The 22,971-nt window shown below is 34.4% G+C and overlaps 1 protein-coding gene across 1 annotated transcript in view; it reads right to left on the reverse strand.

Moving 5' to 3' along the window:
• LOC111053262 (aldehyde dehydrogenase, mitochondrial) overlaps positions 1–22,316 on the reverse strand; it is a 34,077-nt gene extending 11,761 nt beyond the window's left edge. The window contains exons 1-7 of the mRNA XM_039420005.1: positions 21,897–22,316; positions 19,508–19,612; positions 17,582–17,683; positions 12,398–12,563; positions 9,413–9,603; positions 6,312–6,425; positions 4,855–4,957 (exon numbers count right to left, since the gene is read on the reverse strand). Of these exons, the coding sequence (XP_039275939.1) occupies positions 4,855–4,957; positions 6,312–6,425; positions 9,413–9,603; positions 12,398–12,563; positions 17,582–17,683; positions 19,508–19,612; positions 21,897–21,932 (817 nt within the window). The 5' untranslated portion in view covers positions 21,933–22,316. The remainder of the gene's footprint in view (positions 1–4,854; positions 4,958–6,311; positions 6,426–9,412; positions 9,604–12,397; positions 12,564–17,581; positions 17,684–19,507; positions 19,613–21,896) is intronic.
• Positions 22,317–22,971: the final 655 nt, after the last annotated feature.

Here is a 22,971-nt window from a genome sequence, read left to right on the forward strand (position 1 = left end):
TTATATTATACATACAAAATTGCTAATACTAAACTTAGTTCTAATTATGATACCCCACTATAATAATATGTGTCGAGGTGATCATAATATTCTTTTCTGAAACATGTATAAAAAATGTAATTAGTAATTTTAGTTATACAGGTTTGTTAGTTATTAAAGGTAGAATAAAAAGAAGACAGTAGTTCATACTATATCCTATTTACAATGAGCTCCTCGGTCTGGTAAATGCCAGTATCATATAACCAATTCCGTACTGCTCTTTTAAATCTATTTATATTTATTTCGTCCTTTGCGATATGCGGGATTTTATTGTAAATTCTAGGACCTAAATATTGTACAGATATCTGACAAAAGCTCATTCTGGGAACGAGAAGAAAATTCAGATTTCTAATTCTGGTGTTGTGGCTATGGAAAATTGAATCGGTAAAATTTGTATTCTTCTTAATATAAATTACTAAAACGAATACTATTACTAATTCTATACAGATGCTGATAGAATTTTGAAACTGACAGACTTCGGTTTTGCAGAGGAAACCGATTCCAAGGCGACTTTGCAGACCCCTTGCTTCACGCCGTTCTACGTTGGTATGTGTTCTTACCAGTATACAGGATGATTCACATAAGGTGTTACAATAGGTAACTTGTTAACCGTTCATTTTACAGAGAACTTTAGATGGGCAACTTCCCTTCTTTTTTGTGACATTTTACGACATGCCATTTTAAATTGAAAATTTGGCCGCCATCTTCCAAAATGGAGGACAACTTTATTTATTTGAATGGCAACCCCCATTTTTTATAATTTTTTTGGGTTCTACGTAAAATTCTGAGACATTTTTACTCTTGTAATTTTTTTGATAAACCTAACGTTTAGGATGTACAGCCATAATAAGTCAGTAATGCTATATCCATTATGATTATGTGTGGCTTATTATGGCTGTACATCCTGAACGGTTAGTTTTATCAAGAAAATAACAAGAGTAAAAATGTCTTAAAATTCCATGTAGAATCCAAAAATTCCATAAAAAATGGGGGTTGCCATTTAAAAGAATAAAGCTGTCCTCCATTTTGGAAGATGGCGGCCAAATTTTCAATTTAAAATGACATGTCCTAAAATGTCACAAAAAAGAAGGGAAGTTGCACATTTAAAGTTCTCTGTAAAATGAACGGTTAACAAGTTACCTATCGTTACACCTTATGTGAATCACCCTGTATATGTTTTAGTTTTAGTTTTATTCTAAGTCATTGACCAGCGCTGCTGGGATAATTGAGATAATTTGCTAGGAAAAAGAGTTTTTGAAAAATATCACAACATTTCAGTATTAGAGTAAAATTTAACTAATAGCAGAAAATGCTAAATAATCTCAACTCGATGTCCTTCTCTTATAGTTTTCCGGATGAAGGTGAAAAATGAGAGATAATGGTGCAAATTGTGTATCATTAATAATACTGGTCCCAGCATTTCTTTCGTGAGGAATAGGTGATGAATATATGCTCGGGTATGCTTCTGGCAAGCAGCACAGCTGCATCCTTTAAGCAACGGCCCAAAATCGTCAAAATATATCTTGTCTTTCATTGATATTTCAAGCTTATATGATGGAGCTTCATCCTTGACAGGACAGTCCACATCGTGATCACTGTTACCATTTACCATTGCATTACTCTTGTCTAACGATTTCCAGCCGAAAACAAAAGCACATCCACGATTCGTCACAATATCCACTAGAGAGGAGTCAAAAATGTCCACGCCCAATTCTATTAGTCTCACCACTACATCAGGCCGGAAACAGCCATGTACAACTTTCACTCTGTCTTCTGGTAAGAGTTTCAAAGTCTGATGAACCACGGATTCAATACTACTGAAACGCATTTTCTCGACTTCTGGCCCATTGGAATGCAGACCACCAATTACAAATCCGCATACATTGGGATTCAGGAGTAGATGAGATGCTATTTTCTCTTTGTAAATGGAGTTGTATCCGCCTCCAATTACTCCAAATACGGAGGCTTTTTTGAGAATCTCACTTTTTCCATGTATGCTCATACACTCATCGAAGTAATTGATTGAATTTGCAGTTGATTTACATAAACGTCGATTAGAACTATTGCTGTCGTTATAGCTATCAGAAAGCGCCTCATAGATGTCAGGTTGGAACACTTCCATCATCTCCATGTACCGTTGAGCAGAGAGATGTATCCTTCCATTGCAGGTGTTTAATGAAATTTGATCCTTCTCATTTTTACCCTTGATAGGAAATGACATTGGGTAATACGGCAAGGCAGAACATCCGAAAGGATCTCTCTGCCGATAAAAGCCATAAGAGTAAATAAATAAAATAGTGGTAGAGTGGACATTATTGTCCAAACTTCGCCACGTCAACAAATAAAAAAATCATTTTATTCTACATAGAGAGTGGAGTGTATGCTTGGGGTGACTATCAATGAGTGTAAGCCAAGTACCAGCAAGGTATTCTATAAGCTAGAACATAAAATAATTACGATGTATCAATCACCAAGAAAGTATCAATCACCCAAGTGGTAACTCACCATCCTCTGATAAAAAATATCATTATATTCTTTTAAAATAAGATAGTTACATTAATAAATATTTAAGACAATAGATATAAATTTTTCAACAACTTGAATAATTTTACATGATGACAAACATTGTTAACCAATTTTAGTCGAGTTGTTTTTGAGTGAAAATGGACTAAATTTTAGTAAAGTGAAATCATAACCCTATTTTGGACTTTTAAATGTTATCTATCTAAATTTGGGAGAGAAATAGTACAAGGAGTATCCTTAGTTTTTCTCTCCCAATCAGTGCTTCTTTGTAAAAAATATAAATAAACAAAATATATATATATATATATATAATATATATATATATAATATATATATATGTCTTCATCGCAACGTGGCCTCTCAGATTGTTGACAACTCATAATGAAAACTGAAGAACTATCCGATTTTAGCTTTTCTATTTCAGTACGATCCTTCCAATAAATTTGCAGAAGAGAAGAGAAGATGTGACAGTTGAATCACCATATAACTCATGTTTTTATCATTACAATTAGATGAGATTAGATTCTTTTAAGATAATATTTCTCCGCAGCATGGAATATTATGGAAGTTTGTCTAGATTCAGATATTTTCTATAAAATCAACAGTTTTGAACGAAATAAGCTTGATAATATTTCAATAATTTATTTATAATTATTTATTATTTTACAAAGGCGACTTCTAGAAGTATTTTAAGCCTAGGTGATGATAAAAATAATGAATAAAAATTATAGGTTATGCTATCCACTTGAATTGATTTGAGTCCACTTTCAATCCAGAAATAAATAAACTAGAAATTTTAGCTATGTGATACCTCCCTCGCGTTCGCTACCTTTCAGCCTGCCGCTCTGCTCTGCTCCCCACGCCACGCATCAACCAAATGAGTGGTTGACCCACCCGCCACCAGGGTGCGCCTCAGTCGCCGCCACCCGTTCCTGCGTTTCTATTGGCCGAGCACCGCCGGCCAATAGCAGCGCAGGTGAACTCGGGGACTGTGAATAAAAGGGGGCTACTCAGCTACCCTCGATAGCACTTGCTCACTAGCAGCCTTCCACTGAAGAGCCAGAAGAGACCACCAGCCGAGACCACTACCAGAGACCACTACCAGCCGAGACCACTACCGAGACCAGGAGCAGAGCAGCGAGCAGGCCAATGAGGGAACCACGGCAAGACTAACCGCAACCTGAGGTGTCTTCCTTGTCTACTACCCAGCCGATGCCTAGGAGGAACCGAGCCGGCCGCCGAATCCAGAAGAGGAGGGCCCTACGTCGGCTTCGCCAGGTGGAGGAGAGGCTGAGGCTGTACACCGCCGCGCCAGCTGCGCCCCAAGACTTAGCGCCCCAGCCTAACAACTGGCGCGCGGTTCTGGATGCGCGGGTTGGGTGCCGAACCGACATCGGAGTGTGTGCAGCGGAAGCCTACGACCCTGCCTGCCCGGGGTTTGACCGAAGGCCCCTTCTAAACGAGGAAGTGGTCGAGGAGGTCCTCCCGGCGGAGATTCGGCACGACCTCTGGCTAGTAGATCACCCGGTCAGCCCTCTCCGTAACCCGGGTAAACCAGAGTGGAGACTGCGAACCATTGACTTGAGCCCTGCCGGCCTGCTCTCGCACCAGACGGACCTGCCCGGGACCATCGCGCGGCGTGGTATCGCGCCAGTCGACGACTACTAAACATCTAGCCTGCCTTGGTCCCTTTTAGGGCCACCAGCAACAATCTTGGTCCCTTTTCAGGGCCACCAGCAACAAACTTGGCCCTTTTTCAGGGCCACCAAAAGCCATTTTTTTCAGACAGTGGTAACAAACCCCTCGCTCGACCCGACTGACTAGCCCAATTGATGAACGAGCCACACCTTCCGCCATATCATATGTAATCAACCGCTATGTGGGAAAATCATATTTACTCAGAGGAAACCTATTCATATAAAACATTCGTCATGACCTACGCCAGTTTTTCAAGTTTAACCTGCTCAACTTCAAGGGAAGGCCTCTGATGTAACTTGACTGTTTTCAGGCAGCCGAGACCAAGGTCATCTCGCAACATAAATGATAATATATCATAAATAATATCATATTAGTATATTCATAAGTTTCAAGAAAAATTCTGATCCATTTAAAGTGAATATCTTATCGAAACTTATCATTTGAATATCAATATTTTTGTATTCTGATGTACAGATTACAGTAATACAGTAATAAATGTTTTTTCACATGTTATGTGTCATTTTGAACATTGTCACAAATTATTTAGAGTCTAGATTGTTAATTGATTTTGATTAAAGAGGAAACAACACTTACGATCAGCATCAGCGCAGACAACTAAGGGACTTTTGCCTCCCAATTCTAGAGAAATTCTCTTCAAATTTGATTTTGCAGCATTTCCCATAATCTGATGGCCAACCTACAAGTCAAAAGTTATTAAATTAATTTTTAATAATGTCACATGTGATAATGCAGCACTACAAAAAATCAAGCCTATGGTGAGGTCCACGTTATAATGGCAGTGAAGAAAGATAGGAGAACAACGTTGCCGGTCCTCTGTCTTGTCAATGCCTTCTTTAGACGGTAGCTGATACAGGTTTATTGATGTAATATTAACGGTTCATTCTAGTATAAAATGATCAATTATATTTTATTTGGCAAGAAATTATATTTTTAATAATTTCATAATGAATTTTCATAATTAAGATGAAATATTATGTTAATTTATTATGACTTCTACATTGTTAAAAGACGATCTGACAACAGAGCAAAGCGAGAAAGAGATAGCGCTATCCGCTTTGTTGAATGATAGACAAGGATAGCAATTGCTAATCAAACACTGCCATTATAACGTGGACCTCACTATAGGTGAAAGATTGAAAACCAAGCATAGAATGTCATAGGCTAATCAGCAAGCTATGAAGTTATTCAGCAAGTTATAAGTTGGGGTTACGATCAAACGAATAGGCTCATCTCAAACAAAATCCCCAGTATAAACTCCTGTGGAAGGGAAATATATACCTACCAGACCTACCAGAAATAATTGTACACAACATATTAAAATTCTGATAGTTTATCAATACACCAGCAATTCATGAATCATTGTTGAGAATAACTTAATAAATAGAATAACTAAATTTTTTTTCAAGACAGAATTGGGATGAGCTCTGAAGGATTAGGCCAACCCTCCTACTACTCACACACACAAGCACAGTCTCCTTTTGTGTGCGTGAGTAAAGGGACGGTCTGTCTACCTGTATACTACGTAGTATACATAGTATATCAATGGCGCAGGTAGGCCGGGCGTGTGTGCCTGCACGTGGGGGAGCGAGGGTCGGCTTAATCTTTCAGAGCTCATCCCAATTTGGACAGAGTATAGTAGTCTAAACGTCTGTTGTTTTATTCATACTGAATAGAAAAAGGAACCAATACTTGAACACTTTTCTATCTATTTTGAAAGATATATTGTTATTTTTTGCTCTCTACAAGAACCTACGAATTATTTTGTTGAGTTACAAACACTACACATGCAAGAAAGTGCAGCCAGTAGACTACATGAAGCCCAGTTGAAAAAATCATGATTTAATCATTTCGTTCTTCAATAATTCTCCATAAAATCATCGTCCACATCATCCCTTATTGCATATCAATCAAAAATCAAGCAACTCCAATGAAAGCTTAAATAATTGAAAGCCATTCTCTCGTGAAAAATGGCACATAGACTGAGTGAAGTCTATAAAAGTGAAAGAGGTTTCTGTGAGTAATTGAATTACCTCGGTGGATCCTGTGAATGCAACTTTGTTGATTCCTGGGTGTAGAGCTATAGCTGCTCCAGCAGTGGGCCCATAACCGGGCAAAACATTTATCACTCCTGGTGGAAAGCCGGCCTGTAAAAGTGTTCATAAATATAAACAGGCAAATAAGAATATTATTCCAGAAACAATACAAGAATCAATAATGATGAGGAATTTAAGAGTTCCGGTACTTTTTCACATGGTAGCTGTGCCCTGTTTTTGGGATACCCAACTATTCTACTACTAAACAGGAATAATTGTATAAAAACACAATTGTAGTCGTCCTCAAGCAAATCTTTTTCATGATTTTCTTTGTAAATTAATGTTACATAATCGATTTCCATTAGCAGATTCAAAGATTTATGGTACTTATCATGGATTTATCACTATACTTCTAGATAAATTTTCATTCGAAGTCACAGACCTATAAAAAACTGGTCTGGTGGAAGTGGGACAGAGAGTGATGTAGGACAAGGAAATGACAGCGCATTCGATCAATAAGCTTCCTATTCTACAGAACATTAATCATCCTGAATCATCCCATGAAAAAAGTGGATTCGTATGGCTTTTGTTATGGTGGGGAGTCCCTTGCGGGAAGGACCCACCCCGCCTGAATATCCTATTATATTAAGCGAGCAATTTCTGTATACATGTTTATAATTTTATATCTGGTTATTTATGTTCAACGGATCTCGAAAACGGCTATAACGATTTTCACGAAATTTGGATTTGGATTGCACTAGGTCTCATCACTGGGAAAACCTGTTTAAGACAATTAAACGTGCCCATCCGATAGCATGGAGAGATCTGGTTACATCACAATTCAGCGAGTACACAAATAATGCATGTGAAAACGAGTGGTGTGATCCAGAATTCAGATGTTCATGAGTATAATACGCGAAACAGAGCAGATTATCATATAATGGGTCACAATAGTAGGTTATTTGAACAAAAACCAGAAACCTAAACTAGGTTGAACTACTTAGTGTTAGAATTATTATGTAATAACATGACTTGTCTTATACTCCATGACTGGAGTCTTTAGGACGTATCTAAAAAAAAAAAAAAAAAAAATCATATTGAACGTTCTAATTCTTGTTAACCCAGACATGAATTTGAATTTGTTCTTCTTGTCATATAGTACCTATACTATCTGTGTACTTGATAGATATTATAGGGTTTGAAATTGTATTTTATTTTGCAAGCTTTAAACTAAGGCCCGGCTTCTAGGACACTTATTACATCTAATGAACGATTAAATCTATAGATTTATATATTTTATGACAGTTCAATGGACTTTTTTTCAACCTCCGGTCACATACAGAGTGAGTCATATGTATGGGAACCCTTCAATAAGTTGGAGACTGTTGTAGATATAATACTGTAGCTTTCAGGATAAGTTACTGGTCAAATACTCTAACTTTTGACGTACAAATGAATTTCAACTCCTCATAAGGGGTGACTTAGGGGTGTAACTCGAATATTTCAAATGTAAACACCCATTGTGTGGTACATCATTTTAAACAAGAAAGATGGCATCGATAAAAATGTTCTATGATACTTGTATCCAAAATGGCGGCTGATAGAAGTTTTAGTTTTTAAAGAAATGAGGGGTTGTAACTCAAATATTTTGAATGTAAACACCCGTGTGATACATAATTTTAAAAGCCTTCTCAAAACGAGAAAGATGACATCAATAAAAATCTTCTATGATACTTTAATCCAAAATGGCGGCTGATTGAACATTTTTATCAATTATTTCTTTAAAAACTAAAACGTTAAGCCTCAAGTCACCCCTTATAAGGGATTGAAATTCATTTGTACATCAAAAGTAGAATATTTGACCAGTAACTTATCCTGAAAGCTACAGTATTATATCTACAACAGTCTCCAATTTATTGAAGGTTTCCCGTTCATATGACTCACTCTGTATATTAGGACAGAGAAGGTGGGGGACGATTTTCACAGAGCTGAACAGTTTATCATCCCCACCAAACACCCTTTAATCGGTGCGGCGAGAACGTCAATTGTTGTCGAGTTATAGACCCAGATATAAATGGCCACCTCACTTGAACCTACCGCCAAGTGTTCGTTTGCAAGCAGAAGGTAATAGTTAGCATAAATCTAAAGAAGAATGATTTAAATTCACGCAGGAAATATTATGAGTGATGATTTTGTGCGAGAATGGTGTCGAAAAATTAAAGATGTCTGTTGTAATGACTTCCGGAATCAAATAAATTGTTATGATCCATAATTAATACATGTTAATATAACTCAATAAGTAATATTAAATTTGGTTTGTGATTCGTTACTATGCAGTTCTGTATATTATAAACTTGTTTATTATTTTTGATGTACATGTATTTTATATTTTCCTGTATTAAGCTTAAGCTTATTGAGAATAAAACTTTATTCATTCATTCATAACAAATTGGCCTCAAAGTGCTAGTGCAAACAAACGGTTTCTCCAGCAAATCAAATGGGATAGATTCAATCATTTACTATACAAACTTGACTTGGCCACTAATAACTTACACCTTTCCCCTAATCTCAAGACATGACTTGATGACAAATTCAAGACAAACTAACTAGGAGCTCCAAAACAACGTCATAGAGCCCATTTGAACTCATTTGGCGCTAGCATTTATGAATAGGAGGATTTTGGTAGATGGTTCACTGGTATGACAAATGCCTCAACTTTCACGGCAATTATATTGAAGAATAATCATGAGTGTAAGAAACATTTAGTGGAAAGGTATTCTTTTATATACATTCGTATTTCATTTATGGCCAATCGGTCAATTAGTGAAAAAATATTCTTTTATATACATTCGTATTTTATTTAAGGCCAATCGGAGGTTGAAAAAAATGATCCTCGTATAATAAGTATCCTAAAAAACGGGCCTAAATATAGGTTTGATGGTGCATAGATTTGAAAAGTGACCCAGAAAACGGGCTAATAACAGTAAAACTATTGCAGCTTATGAAGTGGAGTTACAGTTCATGGAAAAAACCGTATGAAAATAATGTAGTTACAGTGAACAGAAACTGTGATTGCATAAGAGTAATTGTATACAAACTTCTTGAGCGAGGGCTGCCAAATACAAGGCAGTTAACGGAGTTTGTTCGGCGGGTTTGAGGATGACAGTGCAGCCAGCAGCCAGAGCAGGACCCCACTTCCATGAGACCATCAGTATTGGGTAATTCCACGGAATAATTTGGCCAACCACACCCACTGGCTCCCGTCTTGTGAAGGAGAAGAACGATCCATCTGGCGACACAAATGCAATCACATTTCACTAAATTGTTCACTAGTTTAATGAAATAGACTTTAGATATTTTGTGGAGAATTTGGGAACGAAATCTATGTTAAGAAAAAAGGAACCAATTTGTGTGAGTTGTGCTTTTTCTGGCTCTAAATTTTATAAAATTACTCAAAAATTTTTCAATTAATGGTGATTTGAGTGTGATATATTTGTTTTTTTTTATTTTGTTTTCAACCGTCAAAATTTAAAATCTTAGTTTTCGTTGTTTTTTGAGTGAAAATGGACTAAATTTTAGTAAAGAGAAATCATAACCCTATTTTGGACTTTTAAAGTGTTATCTAAATTTGGGAGAGAAATAGTACAAAAGGAGTATCCTTAGTTTTTCTCTCCCAATCAGTGCTTCTCTGTAAAAAATATAAATAAAATAATAAATAAAAAATTGATAATAATATAATTATCATAATTTTTGTGTAGTTGAGAAGTTGATATTGTGTTAATTATTCATATTGAATGAAAAAGACTAAGAAATTGTCAAAAAAACACAGATTTATTGATACTTAAGCGGTCGTCACACCAACGTCTGCTAGCGGTAGCGAGCTCGCTCCCGCGGAGGTAGTTTTTCTGGAAGCAGTTCAAACCAAAAAACGTCCGCCAGCGGTAGTTTGGTTTTGTTCTTGTTTTGATGAGGCTGGTTCTCTAGAAGTGGGGGAAGGCCGGCAACCAGAGCGCTACCGATGGCGAAGTTCTGGAGTTCGCTTTCCATGTTATTAGATTGGCCACGTCAGACCGAGCTCACTACCGCTAGCGGTACTCCCACTAGGAGACGTTTCAAAAGTTCGCCTGGTTCGCGAAGTGAAACTACCGCCGAGGTACTACCTCCGCGGGAGCGAGCTCGGTGTGACCTGCCCTTTAGAAAGACCGGTTTCGGTTATTACACCATTGTCAATCTCTGATAAACTGTTTATTTGTCTGATAAACCGGTCTTTCTAAGTATCAATAAATCTGTGGTTTTTTGACAATTTCTTAGTCTTTTTCATTCAATTATCATAATGTTCAAAGTTCAGTTAGGCGGAGTAAGAAAGTAAGAAAGGCGGAGAGGGAAACACCAAACAAAGCATCTTCTAGGAAATCTCTCGATAAATTATTTGAAAAGAGAGACAGATTGTTCCAAAATAAAAACTGTACAGATACCTCATCAGATAATAAAAGCATTGTAGAAAATGAAATAGATTCTAAAAAGCACAATCAATCAATCCACAATACTTCACAAAAATTCAAACAGACTGCTTCCGTTGAAAGTAGTAAAGACAAATTCAAATCTCTTAGTGATATTGTCGATGACTCAGACAGAGTACATTCATCTGACTTGAAAAAATCAAAAGATATATCTAAAGGTGCGTAAAGACTTTCGCGCTGCTCCGCAATCGAACGTCACTCGAGCAGATCGATTGATGATCGACCGGGGAGCAAGAGTGGAACGCGAGAAGAGCTAACATCTCCCGTAACGTTCATGATCGGAGCGATCGGGGAGCGAGTGCGGAGCGTGCGTGGAGTGATTGCGGAGCGTGCGTGGAGCGATTGCGGAGCGAGTGCGGTACGTGCGCGGAGCGTGTTGGAGGCGCGTATTTCTGTACGCAGCTTAACGTAATATCAACTGTTCATTCTGCTTGTTTAAAATAATCAATTATATTTCATTCGTCAATCAAAAATATATTTTTCAATGATAACATTTTTATGATTGAGGTTGAATAGTTTGTTTGTTGATTATTTTTCCACAATGTTGAAAACCGATCTGGCAAGTTTGCAAAGCTGGAAAAGGATAGTGCTATCTGCTTCGTTGAATGATTGACAAGGATAGCAACACCAATGTTAATCAAATACTGCCATTATAACGTGGACCTCACAATAGATCTATTCAAAGCCGTACAACTGAAAACTATACTTTCGCATTGCTAACAGGCTGTTCAGTATAATGCATCGGTATAACCGGCGATCTAGTGCTATTAAAAACTAGCAGGTGACCAGTGCTTCGCAAAGATCTAATTAAAAACTTGACAAACTGAAGACTTGACCTACTGAAATATTGGAGAACTTAAAATAAGTCTATAACCATCCTCGATAAATTTATAATCTTTTTTTCAAGTTAATCAGTCCAGTGATTTCAGACGTGATGATTCGTTATTCGTGAATTTCCTATCCCGTGCGTGTATAAGCCATTTTTTGTATTTTATTATATTACATACTAATTAAAAACTTGACAAACTGAAGACTTGACCTACCGAAATATTGAAGAATTTACATAGGCCTATAACAATCCTCGGTAAATTGAGAATGTGTATGTAAAATTTCAAGTTGATCGGTCCAGTAGTTCAGACGTGATGATGCGTTATATATAATTTTCCAATCCCGTACGTGTATGAGCCAAATATTTAATTCAATTATTTATATGCAAATACAATTCAGGTAAAAACAACAGGCATTTGCCCAAAACTGCTTCACGCCTTAATTTGAAATACACATTCTAAAGGTTATCCTACTTAAATGATATCTTATTTCGCACACAATTTTGAGTCCAAATAAGATAAGATAAGATAAGATATTTATTAACCCATAAACAATACAAGAAAGTACAGGCCAAGTCAATATTTACAATGATTTAAAAAGTCAAAAGACAATATTCAAATAAATTGTAAAACAAAAAAATATTAAAAATTTCACTCAAATCCACAATATTATACTCATGTAAACATCAAAACATATTTCTGTATTATATTATAGATAGATGAGAAGGGCACTTACCAACCGGAATGGTTGTCCCTTGAATCTTATCAGCCCACCCAGCGTAGTAGCGGAATACATCTATGGCGCAGTTTATGTCAAATGTGGAGTCACCAACTGGCTTTCCATTATCAAGAGTTTCTAGATTTGAGAGGTAAGTGATGTCTCTCTCAATAAGATCCGCTAGCTGCAAACCAATTGACATCATTTCATGAAGATTGGTAGCACTTTTATGAACATTGTATAGCAATCATTATTTCTGTTAACAAATGGCACATGGAGAATTGTGGGATAGTCAGGTACTATAGTACCTAACTTTTAGACATTGGCTTACTACTATCAAAAGGGAACAGTTTTGGGCTAGGCCTGTTGGTCCTTTTCTAATCGTGTATTTGATTTGTGCATTTGTTAATGTAAATGTTGGAATATAGTGAGCTATAAAGGCAATATTTGATAAAAATTGGTCTTGCTATGGCTAAATGGCACATGGAAAATTATGGGCTATAGTGAGGTCGACGTTGTAATGGCATTGGAGAAAGATAGGAGATCAACGTTGCCGATCCTCTGTCTTGTCAATGCCTTCTATAGACTGTAGGTGATACAGGTTAAGGCTGTGCAAAGGCTAAAAATAAACTTTCTACTGGTGATATTTTTCAAAGTTTTTCGATTTGTATATCATCAAGCTATCAAAATGAAAACGTTTTCTCAGGAAAACATTGTTATTACTTTTTTAGATATGAGCGACTGAAGTTTGAATTTTTGGGACAGATCATTTCAAATTCGGTACGATATAAATCCATGAGATTTAGAGGATGGATTCTTCATGGTATTGTTGATCTAGTAAAAAAACATTTTTCTGAAAATATCGATTTTTGGAAAAGTTATTCAATTTACCAAAAATAACTCAACTAAAAGTTATTTTTAGTAAATTGGATAACTTTCTCAAAAATTGATATTTTCGGAGAATTTTCATTTTATTAGATCAACAATACCATGAAGAATCTATCTTCTAAATCTCATGGATGTATCTCTTACCGAATATGAAATGTTCTGTCCCAAAAATTTAAACTTTTGGCGCTCATATCTCAAAAAGTAATAATCAGAAAAAAATGTTTTCCTGATAAAGTTTTTTCATTTTGATAGCTTCATGATATACAAATCAAAAATCTTCGAAAAATATCACGAGTAAAAAGTTTATTTTTAGACTTTGCACAGCCTTAATTGATGTAATATTAACTGTTCATTCTCATTCAAAATAATCAATTATATTTTATTAAGCAAGAAATTCTATTTTTAAAATTAATTTTCATAATAAAAGTTAAATATTTTGTTAATTAATTATTAATTCTACATTGTTGAAAGACGATCTGGCAAAACAGAGCAAAGCGAGAAAGAGATAGTGCTATCTGCTTTGTTGAATGATAGCAATACAATTGGTAATTAAATTGTGCCATTATAACGTGGACCTCAATAGAGTAAGGTACTACATGAGGCGGCAACGTTGTTCTCCTATCTTTCTTCACTGCCATTATAACGTGGACCTCACTATAGTAAGGTACTATAGTGAAGTCCACGTTATAATGGCAGTATTTGATAAAATTGGTCTTGCTATGGCTAGATGGCACATGGAAAATTGTGGGCTAGTAAGGTACCATAGTAACCTCCACTTTATAATGGCAGTATTTGATTAACATAACATGGTCTTGCTAACCTTGTCTATCATTTGCCAAAGCAGAAGCGCTACCCTTTTCTAGTTCCGCAACGTTGCCAGCTCGCTGTTCAACAATGTAGAAATATAATTATTAAGCAAAATATTTAATATCAATTATAAATAATTAGAATCATTAAAGTGTTCAAATTTTTGAGCTACCGATGAAAAGCTAGAAATTAATGTGAAGGAAAATTCGCTTTTCTAAGGGCTACTGACTGTTAATCTACTTGAGTATCATGCATCATGAGTCAGGGGTGTAAGATGAAAATTAAGGAATAGTTAAGCAGATTAGGAAATTACAGATATGGCGTTTAAATATGTGATTATTAGCCTACTTCATTAAAATAATTTGCAAGCTCTAACGAATCGACAGCTTATCAGTATTTTACCAGTATTCAGTTGAATGTACTAAATTCTAAACAACTTGGAATAGCAAACATAATAATCTACTTCAATTAGGGATAAATATCATGTGTATTATTTTTACTCAACATTTTTCTCACCTGTTTTTCAACCGAATAAATAATATTTTCATTTTTTTTAACTCTGTGCATTAAGTTTCATCACAAAATTCCATGGTTCTCCCCAAAACAATTCCTAAAATATTGGGAGAAGAGATGAGTCATGAGTTCAGGGAGTGGTCTATAAATCTAGCATATTTTGATGAAATCTTAAGGTGCGTACAGATTTACACGCCGCGAACATGAGCAATTCACTTTTAATCAGCTGATGCCAAGCTTCTTATATCTGTATCTTACCGTTTCTGTAAAAATAGAGATATAGTCAGCTGATTAAAAGTGAATTGCTCATGTTCGCGGCGCGTATATCTTTTATAGTGATATTGCAATTTGAAGAAAAATGAAATTTGTTTGGGAAGATTAGTGCTTTCCGTGAAAACTCATTCTATATATTAACTCTAAATTCGATGATGCCATAAGCATCTAAACTGTATTTTTGTAAGAATAAACTATTCAACTAATAAAAGTAGAAAAATAAAAAAATATTGTGTTAAAGGAAAATTAGTATTGTTTTCATATCAATTTGTTGAAGTGCACAGCAGACATGATAAAACTATTATAATGATTATTACATTTTGTAATCTGTATTTATTTGTGAACATTTTTTTGTAAAGCAATAAATTTGATTTGATTTTTATTTGAATTGCGAACTTCAAATTAGATGAGCTGTCATTGAAAACAAAATTCAAACACAATCCAATCATTTAATTTAGGTAAATTGTTTTGGCCTACATGCAGATAAACAGAAGGACCAAAGTACTTAGCAATTACGAAGAATTGAAATCGTAATTACGACTTTCTCATTGTATGGCTTTTTATTTACAGATTTTGCCTCTTGCGTGATAGCAGGCAATTTAAAAAAGGTAACTTATATTATGTTATTTTTATAAAAAATCAAACCAGTTTAAAATTGTTCTCACATTATTATGCCATCATTATTCCAATTGACTACAAAATGAATTCAACAGAATACGACGTTGATATGGTTTTAATATATTTCAAACAAGGTCATTTTTCAAAATTCTCTATAGGCCTAGGCTACTTGTCTCAAAATCAGATAAAGTGAGGCTTTCAATAATTATTACCATATTGGGAGGATATTTTTAAATCACTTTTTGCTATTAGAAAAAACGACTAGCAGTCATATATTATTTTACAATAAATGATTTAATTAAAAGATCTCGTTGTCACAGTGAGTGATTAATTCATTTATTGTAAAATATCTGACTGCTAGTCGTTTTTTCTAATAGCAAAAAGTGATTTAATAATAAGCAGTTCGTGATGGAAAACAACATTGAAGAAGGATATTTTTGTTTATATTCCAATAAAAATGCATTCAGAAAGAATAAGAGTAATGGAAAGTAGATTTCGTGAAGGAATATCAAATGAAAAATTCAAGAGAAAGATAGGAATAGGTCAACAGTAGAATCAATAATTATATCATTGAGAAGAAAACATGAGTGATAAATCTTGCTATAAAATTAATTTTAAATTCTTATCAATTTATTGATGCAATATAACGATAGAAGCATCATTATCAAACACTAGAAAAAAATCTCGCATTAAATTTGAAATATTTTGAAAATATACAATATTAAAAGTAGCTTATATTTAATATTGATATGAAAGACAAGTTATAAGGGAGAATCAATTATTATTTTACCAACAAAGCTGAAATTGGTTATAAAATGATCTATTTTAACTTGGATTATAGATCAACCGAGAAGTTTGTGTCACCTGGACAGTGAACCATAGAGAAAAGATAGCATCAGACAGAAAAGATAACAAGAGGTATATGCGCTTATGCTATATTTGCTCTATGCCTGGACTGAATCCAACTAATTTTAGATATGCCAAAAAATTGAAATACCTTGTACAGCAACTTTCCTCTGGCAGAAGCATCCATGGATCTCCATGATGAACCTCTCTTGAAAGCAGCATTGGCTGCTTCAACCGCTAAATCAACATCAGCCTAAAATGAATTAATTTATAATATAAATAATTTTCAATATGTTGCACTTATAAATGAAAGTGAATTAAATAGGTATATTACAGTAGATAATTTTAGAACGTATCAACAGTTAGGGTTTTATTTAAAGTTTATATTCACTTTTTGTTGTTTGATGGTATCTAATAAAACGTAGTCTATGGTCCGGTTGCACAAAAGCCGGTGAAATTTTAACCGTGATTAATTTTACGAGAGCCAATGAGAGAAGGCATTTTTGATAAGACGGCTTCTCTGATTGGTTCTAGTGGAATTAATCACGATTGAAATTTAATCAGCTTTTGTGCAGCCATCACTATGAAAACCACATTTATGAAACTTGACGGAATATGGGAGTTGTAGCTGCATAATAGACTACTGTGGGCTAGTCATTGAAAACACCTGTTACTATACTGTTCACATAAATGTCGGTTGCATGAATATTACAATTCATCAATTTCAAGATTATATTATTGCATAATGATGAGGCATTATTGCTGCATTCAATCAATCAAATCATTTTTATTCATAAAATTTACAAGTAGGCCTACAGTTTACAGAATGAATTTTCATTCAGTTTTTGAATTAAAAACTATTATTTTACTAGGCCTATTTGTTCACAGTGAGCTATTTATTGATGCAATATAACGATAGAAGCATCATTATCAAACACTAGAAAAAAATCTCGCATTAAATTTGAAATATTTTGAAAATATACAATATTAAAAGTAGCTTATATTTAATATTGATATGAAAGACAAGTTATAAGGGAGAATCAATTATTATTTTACCAACAAAGCTGAAATTGGTTATAAAATGATCTATTTTAACTTGGATTATAGATCAACCGAGAAGTTTGTGTCACCTGGACCATAGAGAAAAGATAGCATCAGACAGAAAAGATAACAAGAGGTATATGCGCTTATGCTATATTTGCTCTATGCCTGGACTGAATCCAACTAATTTTAGATATGCCAAAAAAATTGAAATACCTTGTACAGCAACTTTCCTCTGGCAGAAGCATCCATGGATCTCCATGATGAACCTCTCTTGAAAGCAGCATTGGCTGCTTCAACCGCTAAATCAACATCAGCCTAAAATGAATTAATTTATAATATAAATAATTTTCAATATGTTGCACTTATAAATGAAAGTGAATTAAATAGGTATATTACAGTAGATAATTTTAGAACGTATCAACAGTTAGGGTTTTATTTAAAGTTTATATTCACTTTTTGTTGTTTGATGGTATCTAATAAAACGTAGTCTATGGTCCGGTTGCACAAAAGCCGGTGAAATTTTAACCGTGATTAATTTTACGAGAGCCAATGAGAGAAGGCATTTTTGATAAGACGGCTTCTCTGATTGGTTCTAGTGGAATTAATCACGATTGAAATTTAATCAGCTTTTGTGCAGCCATCACTATGAAAACCACATTTATGAAACTTGACGGAATATGGGAGTTGTAGCTGCATAATAGACTACTGTGGGCTAGTCATTGAAAACACCTGTTACTATACTGTTCACATAAATGTCGGTTGCATGAATATTACAATTCATCAATTTCAAGATTATATTATTGCATAATGATGAGGCATTATTGCTGCATTCAATCAATCAAATCATTTTTATTCATAAAATTTACAAGTAGGCCTACAGTTTACAGAATGAATTTTCATTCAGTTTTTTGAATTAAAAACTATTATTTTACTAGGCCTATTTGTTCACAGTGAGCTATTTTTTCATTCCAATCTTGACATCCGTTTTAAATGTAAAGGTGTATGAAACGATAATTTAACTTTTTCAAAGATAAAGTGTCATTCTAACTTCATTTCTCACAATGCCATACAGTTATATTTTTCAACTCTTCATTGATATCTCAACAAACGGAAATTGTTCTCTATTGCTTTTAACAAGAGTTGTAAGGAATGATAATATAGAGCTCATAACGAGTGATTGTTTCCAGAATGGCAGTAAAATAACTTGTCACAAATGTACAAAGTTGGAGAACGTGAAGTATGTAGTATGCGATAAGAAGAAAAGTAGTCAACCAACGAGAATTGATAAAACTTTTTACGGACTAGAAAAAAAAACAGAGAGAATGTCACTCACCCACAACTCAAAAGTATATCAGCAGTGATGACCCTATACACATATATACGACATTTGCGAGGCAACCGAAGTGAAATATTGGAAACAATAACGTTATCTCCAGTAATATTTATATAGCATTGGTCTATCTAAACTGTTATAGCCGAAGTGAAATATTGGAAACAATAACGTTATCTCCAGTAATATTTTTATAGCATTGGTCTATCTAAACTGTTATAGCCTAATATACAGAGTGAGTATGGTATGGAGGCCTAATACTGTAAATTTCAGGATAAGTTATTGGTCAAATACTCTGATTGAAGTTTTAGTTTTCAAAGAAATAATTGATAAAGTTCAATCAGCCGCCGATTTGGATAAAAGTATCATAGAACATTTTTATTGATGTCATCTTTCTCGTTTTGAAAAGGCCTTTGAAATGATGTATCACACAATGAATGTTTACATTTAAAATATTTGTGTTACAACCCCTCATTACCTTAAAAGCTACAACTTCAGTCAGCCGCTTGGATACAAGAATCATAGAACATTTTTATCGATGCCATCCTTTTTGTTTTAAAAAAGCCTTTAAAATGATGTACCACACAATGGGTTCTTACATTTAAAATATTCCAGTTACAACCCCTAAGTAACCCCCTAATGAGGGTTGAAATTCAGTTGTACGTCAAAAGGTAGAGAATTTTACCAATAACTTATCCTGAAAGTTACAGTATTATATATCTACAACAGTCTCCAACTTATTGAAGGGATCCCATACATAATGAGTCATAATGACTCACTCTGTATTCAATTTATAGTTATTCACTTACCTTGTCGGCTTCTGAAATTTTACATATTTCTTTGCCAGTACTTGGATTTATAGTAGAGAATGTTTTCTTCGATTGGGAGTCGACAAACTTGTTGTTGATAAATAGCTGTGGAAGGAAAATAAAATTTATTTAGTCACAGATAAAAAATAATATGGAAAAGGGAAAATAGCGTAACAAAAATTTGCGTTTCTTAGTGGTTGAGACCAGGCACTCTTTACTATTGAACGGTACGTATTTGTAGGTTTCAGGGTTCAAAATAAAATAAACTGCTTAAAAATGGATAGTTATTAAAACTTCAAAAAAAAAAAAATGTTCAAAAAAATGTTTTAATACAGGGTTGAGCCCTAGTGCTTGGACCAGCTATTGAAGAAACTCTCAACAAAACCATAAAATGATTAAACCAAAATATTTTATAATTTTTTTAGTTGGGTCACTCTGACTTGAACTATGATTCTAAAAAGTGAACTCCCTACTCTAAGTTTGAGAGTAACATAATATAGCCTACAGATTATAATTTCTACAAGTGTAGGTAAGTTACTTGTTAACCACTTCACAAAATTTAGAGGCTACTCTTTTTGAGCAAATAAATTGCAGGGAAAACTAAGACAAAAAGGGTACCAGACAGCTTTTTCGTAGATAACTTTATTATTTGTGATTCAACATGTAGCAAAAAAGGTTGATATTAATTCATCTTCTAGGTCCTTACGTCCTCAGTCACATTTTTATTCAATTTAATTATTTTAATAAACTTCGATTTTTCATCATTATTGAGTTTTTTTTTAATTCAGAATTGACTTGCACAATTATGATAAAATAAATTCTCCAACCGAAAGAGATAGGCTAAATCATTTCTATAATACAAATAATTAGAAGTTACAATACACTCCACCGCAGTGCTATCCTTGTAAATTAATTATGCAAAATACTGAGACGTTTCATTAATCAACCGAAAGGAGCAGTAGTAAAACAAAATAGATCATACCGAAGGTTGAGATATGATTCCTGAACACATAGTAAGGGCAGAACAGAAAAAACATTTCATCTACACTTTTTACAGAAAAATAAAATTAAATAGACTACCTACTGTAATCTGTAATAGTCCTACAATGCCAATTGTATAGAGTGCAAAATTGCCTCTGGCCCATTGATGACTATTATGTTAGCAAATAGACGCACAACATTTTTTTTCGCTCGTTTACAGTCTCTCAAGGCCCAATTCCTAAGCGATTACTGTACCGCTGTACGACTCTAGCTGCGCGACGACTGTAGTCTATTATTCTTTGATTAATTTTGGCGCTGTGATGTCCGCTGCTGGTTTTTACCTTTTATGTTTTTCTTCTGACTTGTCTCTTGAGAGCATGCCCTGCATGGTCACTTTATGGACAGAAAGTTAATTATTATTATTACCTTACAATATTGTAGTCTGTCGACTATAGCATTGATACAGCATGGCTACAGTTTTTTTCTTACGGGATTGGACATTTATTGGTCTATTCCGCTCTTATAATGTACATTTTTTTCCCTCTTCCCCAAAATCCTACATCCTGAAACAAGCGGAAAAATACCGCGCGTGTAGGATTCCTATATATCAGTAGTACCTAACAGTGAAAGTAACTGGCACAGTATAAATATAATTCCTAAAATAAATTCTAATTATCTAATACTATTCCCACTCAGCCCGTCCGAAGCGATTAAGAATAGTCCCTTATTAGAACATGGGAGAATATTAATAGTACTATTAGAGCATGGGTAGATTAATTATTCATCTCTCATTAGCATCCGCCACATTTTCCACGCACAAGCCTAGAGCTCAAGTGGGCATCAAAATCAGAAAAAAATTTTACTGTACAGTACCAGGAACTGTATAACTTTATTATCCAAAATAGTAACCCGCCCTTTTATTATTCTGTATCCAATTTAAGATTTATTCTAATATGGTAGGTAAGTTGATAACTATAATAATTACAATAGGGAGAAGGTAGCATATCTTACCTATTCTATCCTACCTCAATTCTATTACTTCGTCATTGATTTGAGCTGTAGTAAGTTATTAAATTTATTTTAAACTTTCATGTTGGAAATGCAAATATTAAAAAATTTTGGCTATTATAAACGTATTTGACTATCTCAAAATTCTCAATTTATTTCGACTACCCACGCATATAAACAGCAAGCTTAACATGTTACAGGTGCAAAATAAATGAAAATAATTTGATCTGATTCAAAGAAATAGCCTACACCAATTAATATTAATTTGATGGGTGTAGAATCTCAAGTTCAACCGTAACAGGCAATGTAAAGTGAGATAATAGGTGTAATAAAATAATAATTATAGGTTACCTTATAGGGTGCCGCCGGTTATTATGATATAAGTAAAATATTCACTCACCTGTGTATATTTGATTTCCGGATGTCTGTTCGACATATTTTAATAGTTCTCAAAATTATAAATTACAATGAAAATCGCTTATATTTTTCAAGAATAAAATAATTATTGTAAATGTTAGAAACTTTACTACAAATAGGTTATGTTATGAAAGTTCAACGCTTTTGTGATAAGACAATCAGCTGAGTTATCAAAAATCAATACCAGCTGTTTCAGAGTACGCGTTGGGATATTTTAATACACAAAATTCAAAATCTCGCAAGAATTAAAATTCTACTGATTATTGTCAAAATAACCTGTTGTTGATTTGTGAAGCCGCTGTATTTGGCACTTTACCAACGAACTTCGAAAGAGCACTGAACTGAACTTGTGAAACAACCAAAGTACAAAGCAGTAAAGTTGTTTCCAACAAATGAAAATAGAAGTCCAGCTACTATTATTATGGTGGGAGTAGTAGAGGCGGTCCCTTTTCTATAAAAATAGATAATGGTTGCTGTTTTTTGTCCTTGCGCAGTTGTAGAAGATAGTAGGCATATCCACTGTGTCGACAAGTTTAATTACGGTATTACTAACAACATGTTACACGCACTATTGCATGCGCTACACAGGCACATTTTCAACATGAAGACACAATAATAGATTTCAACGGTTGGCTTTTTAGTTCTTTTTCGAATTCGCTATTCTATGCAGTCAAAAGTATTGGCAGTAAAAATTAATTTAAAAAATCAAACTTTACCATCTTTGCCGAAAGAAAAAAATTGAGATTGGGCAGTACCCTAGAGAAAGGATAAGCGAAAGGAATAAGGAAAAAGGATAAACGTACCTATAGTGAGGTCCACGTTATAATGACAGTATTTGATCAACTTTGGTTTTGCTATCCTTGTCTATCATTCGACAAAGCCGGTGGTACTATCCTTTTCTAGGTCCACAACGATGCCAATTATGTTTTTGACAGTGTAGAAATACGATTAATTAATGCAGAGAATCGGGATCGCTATTCTTCTATCTTTATCCACTGCCATTATAACGTGGACCTCACTATATTTGTTTGTCTCTGGTAGTACTGTACTCATATAAC

This window comes from Nilaparvata lugens, chromosome 2 (genome assembly GCF_014356525.2).
Source record: "Nilaparvata lugens isolate BPH chromosome 2, ASM1435652v1, whole genome shotgun sequence".
NCBI classification, from domain to species: Eukaryota; Metazoa; Arthropoda; class Insecta; order Hemiptera; family Delphacidae; genus Nilaparvata; species Nilaparvata lugens.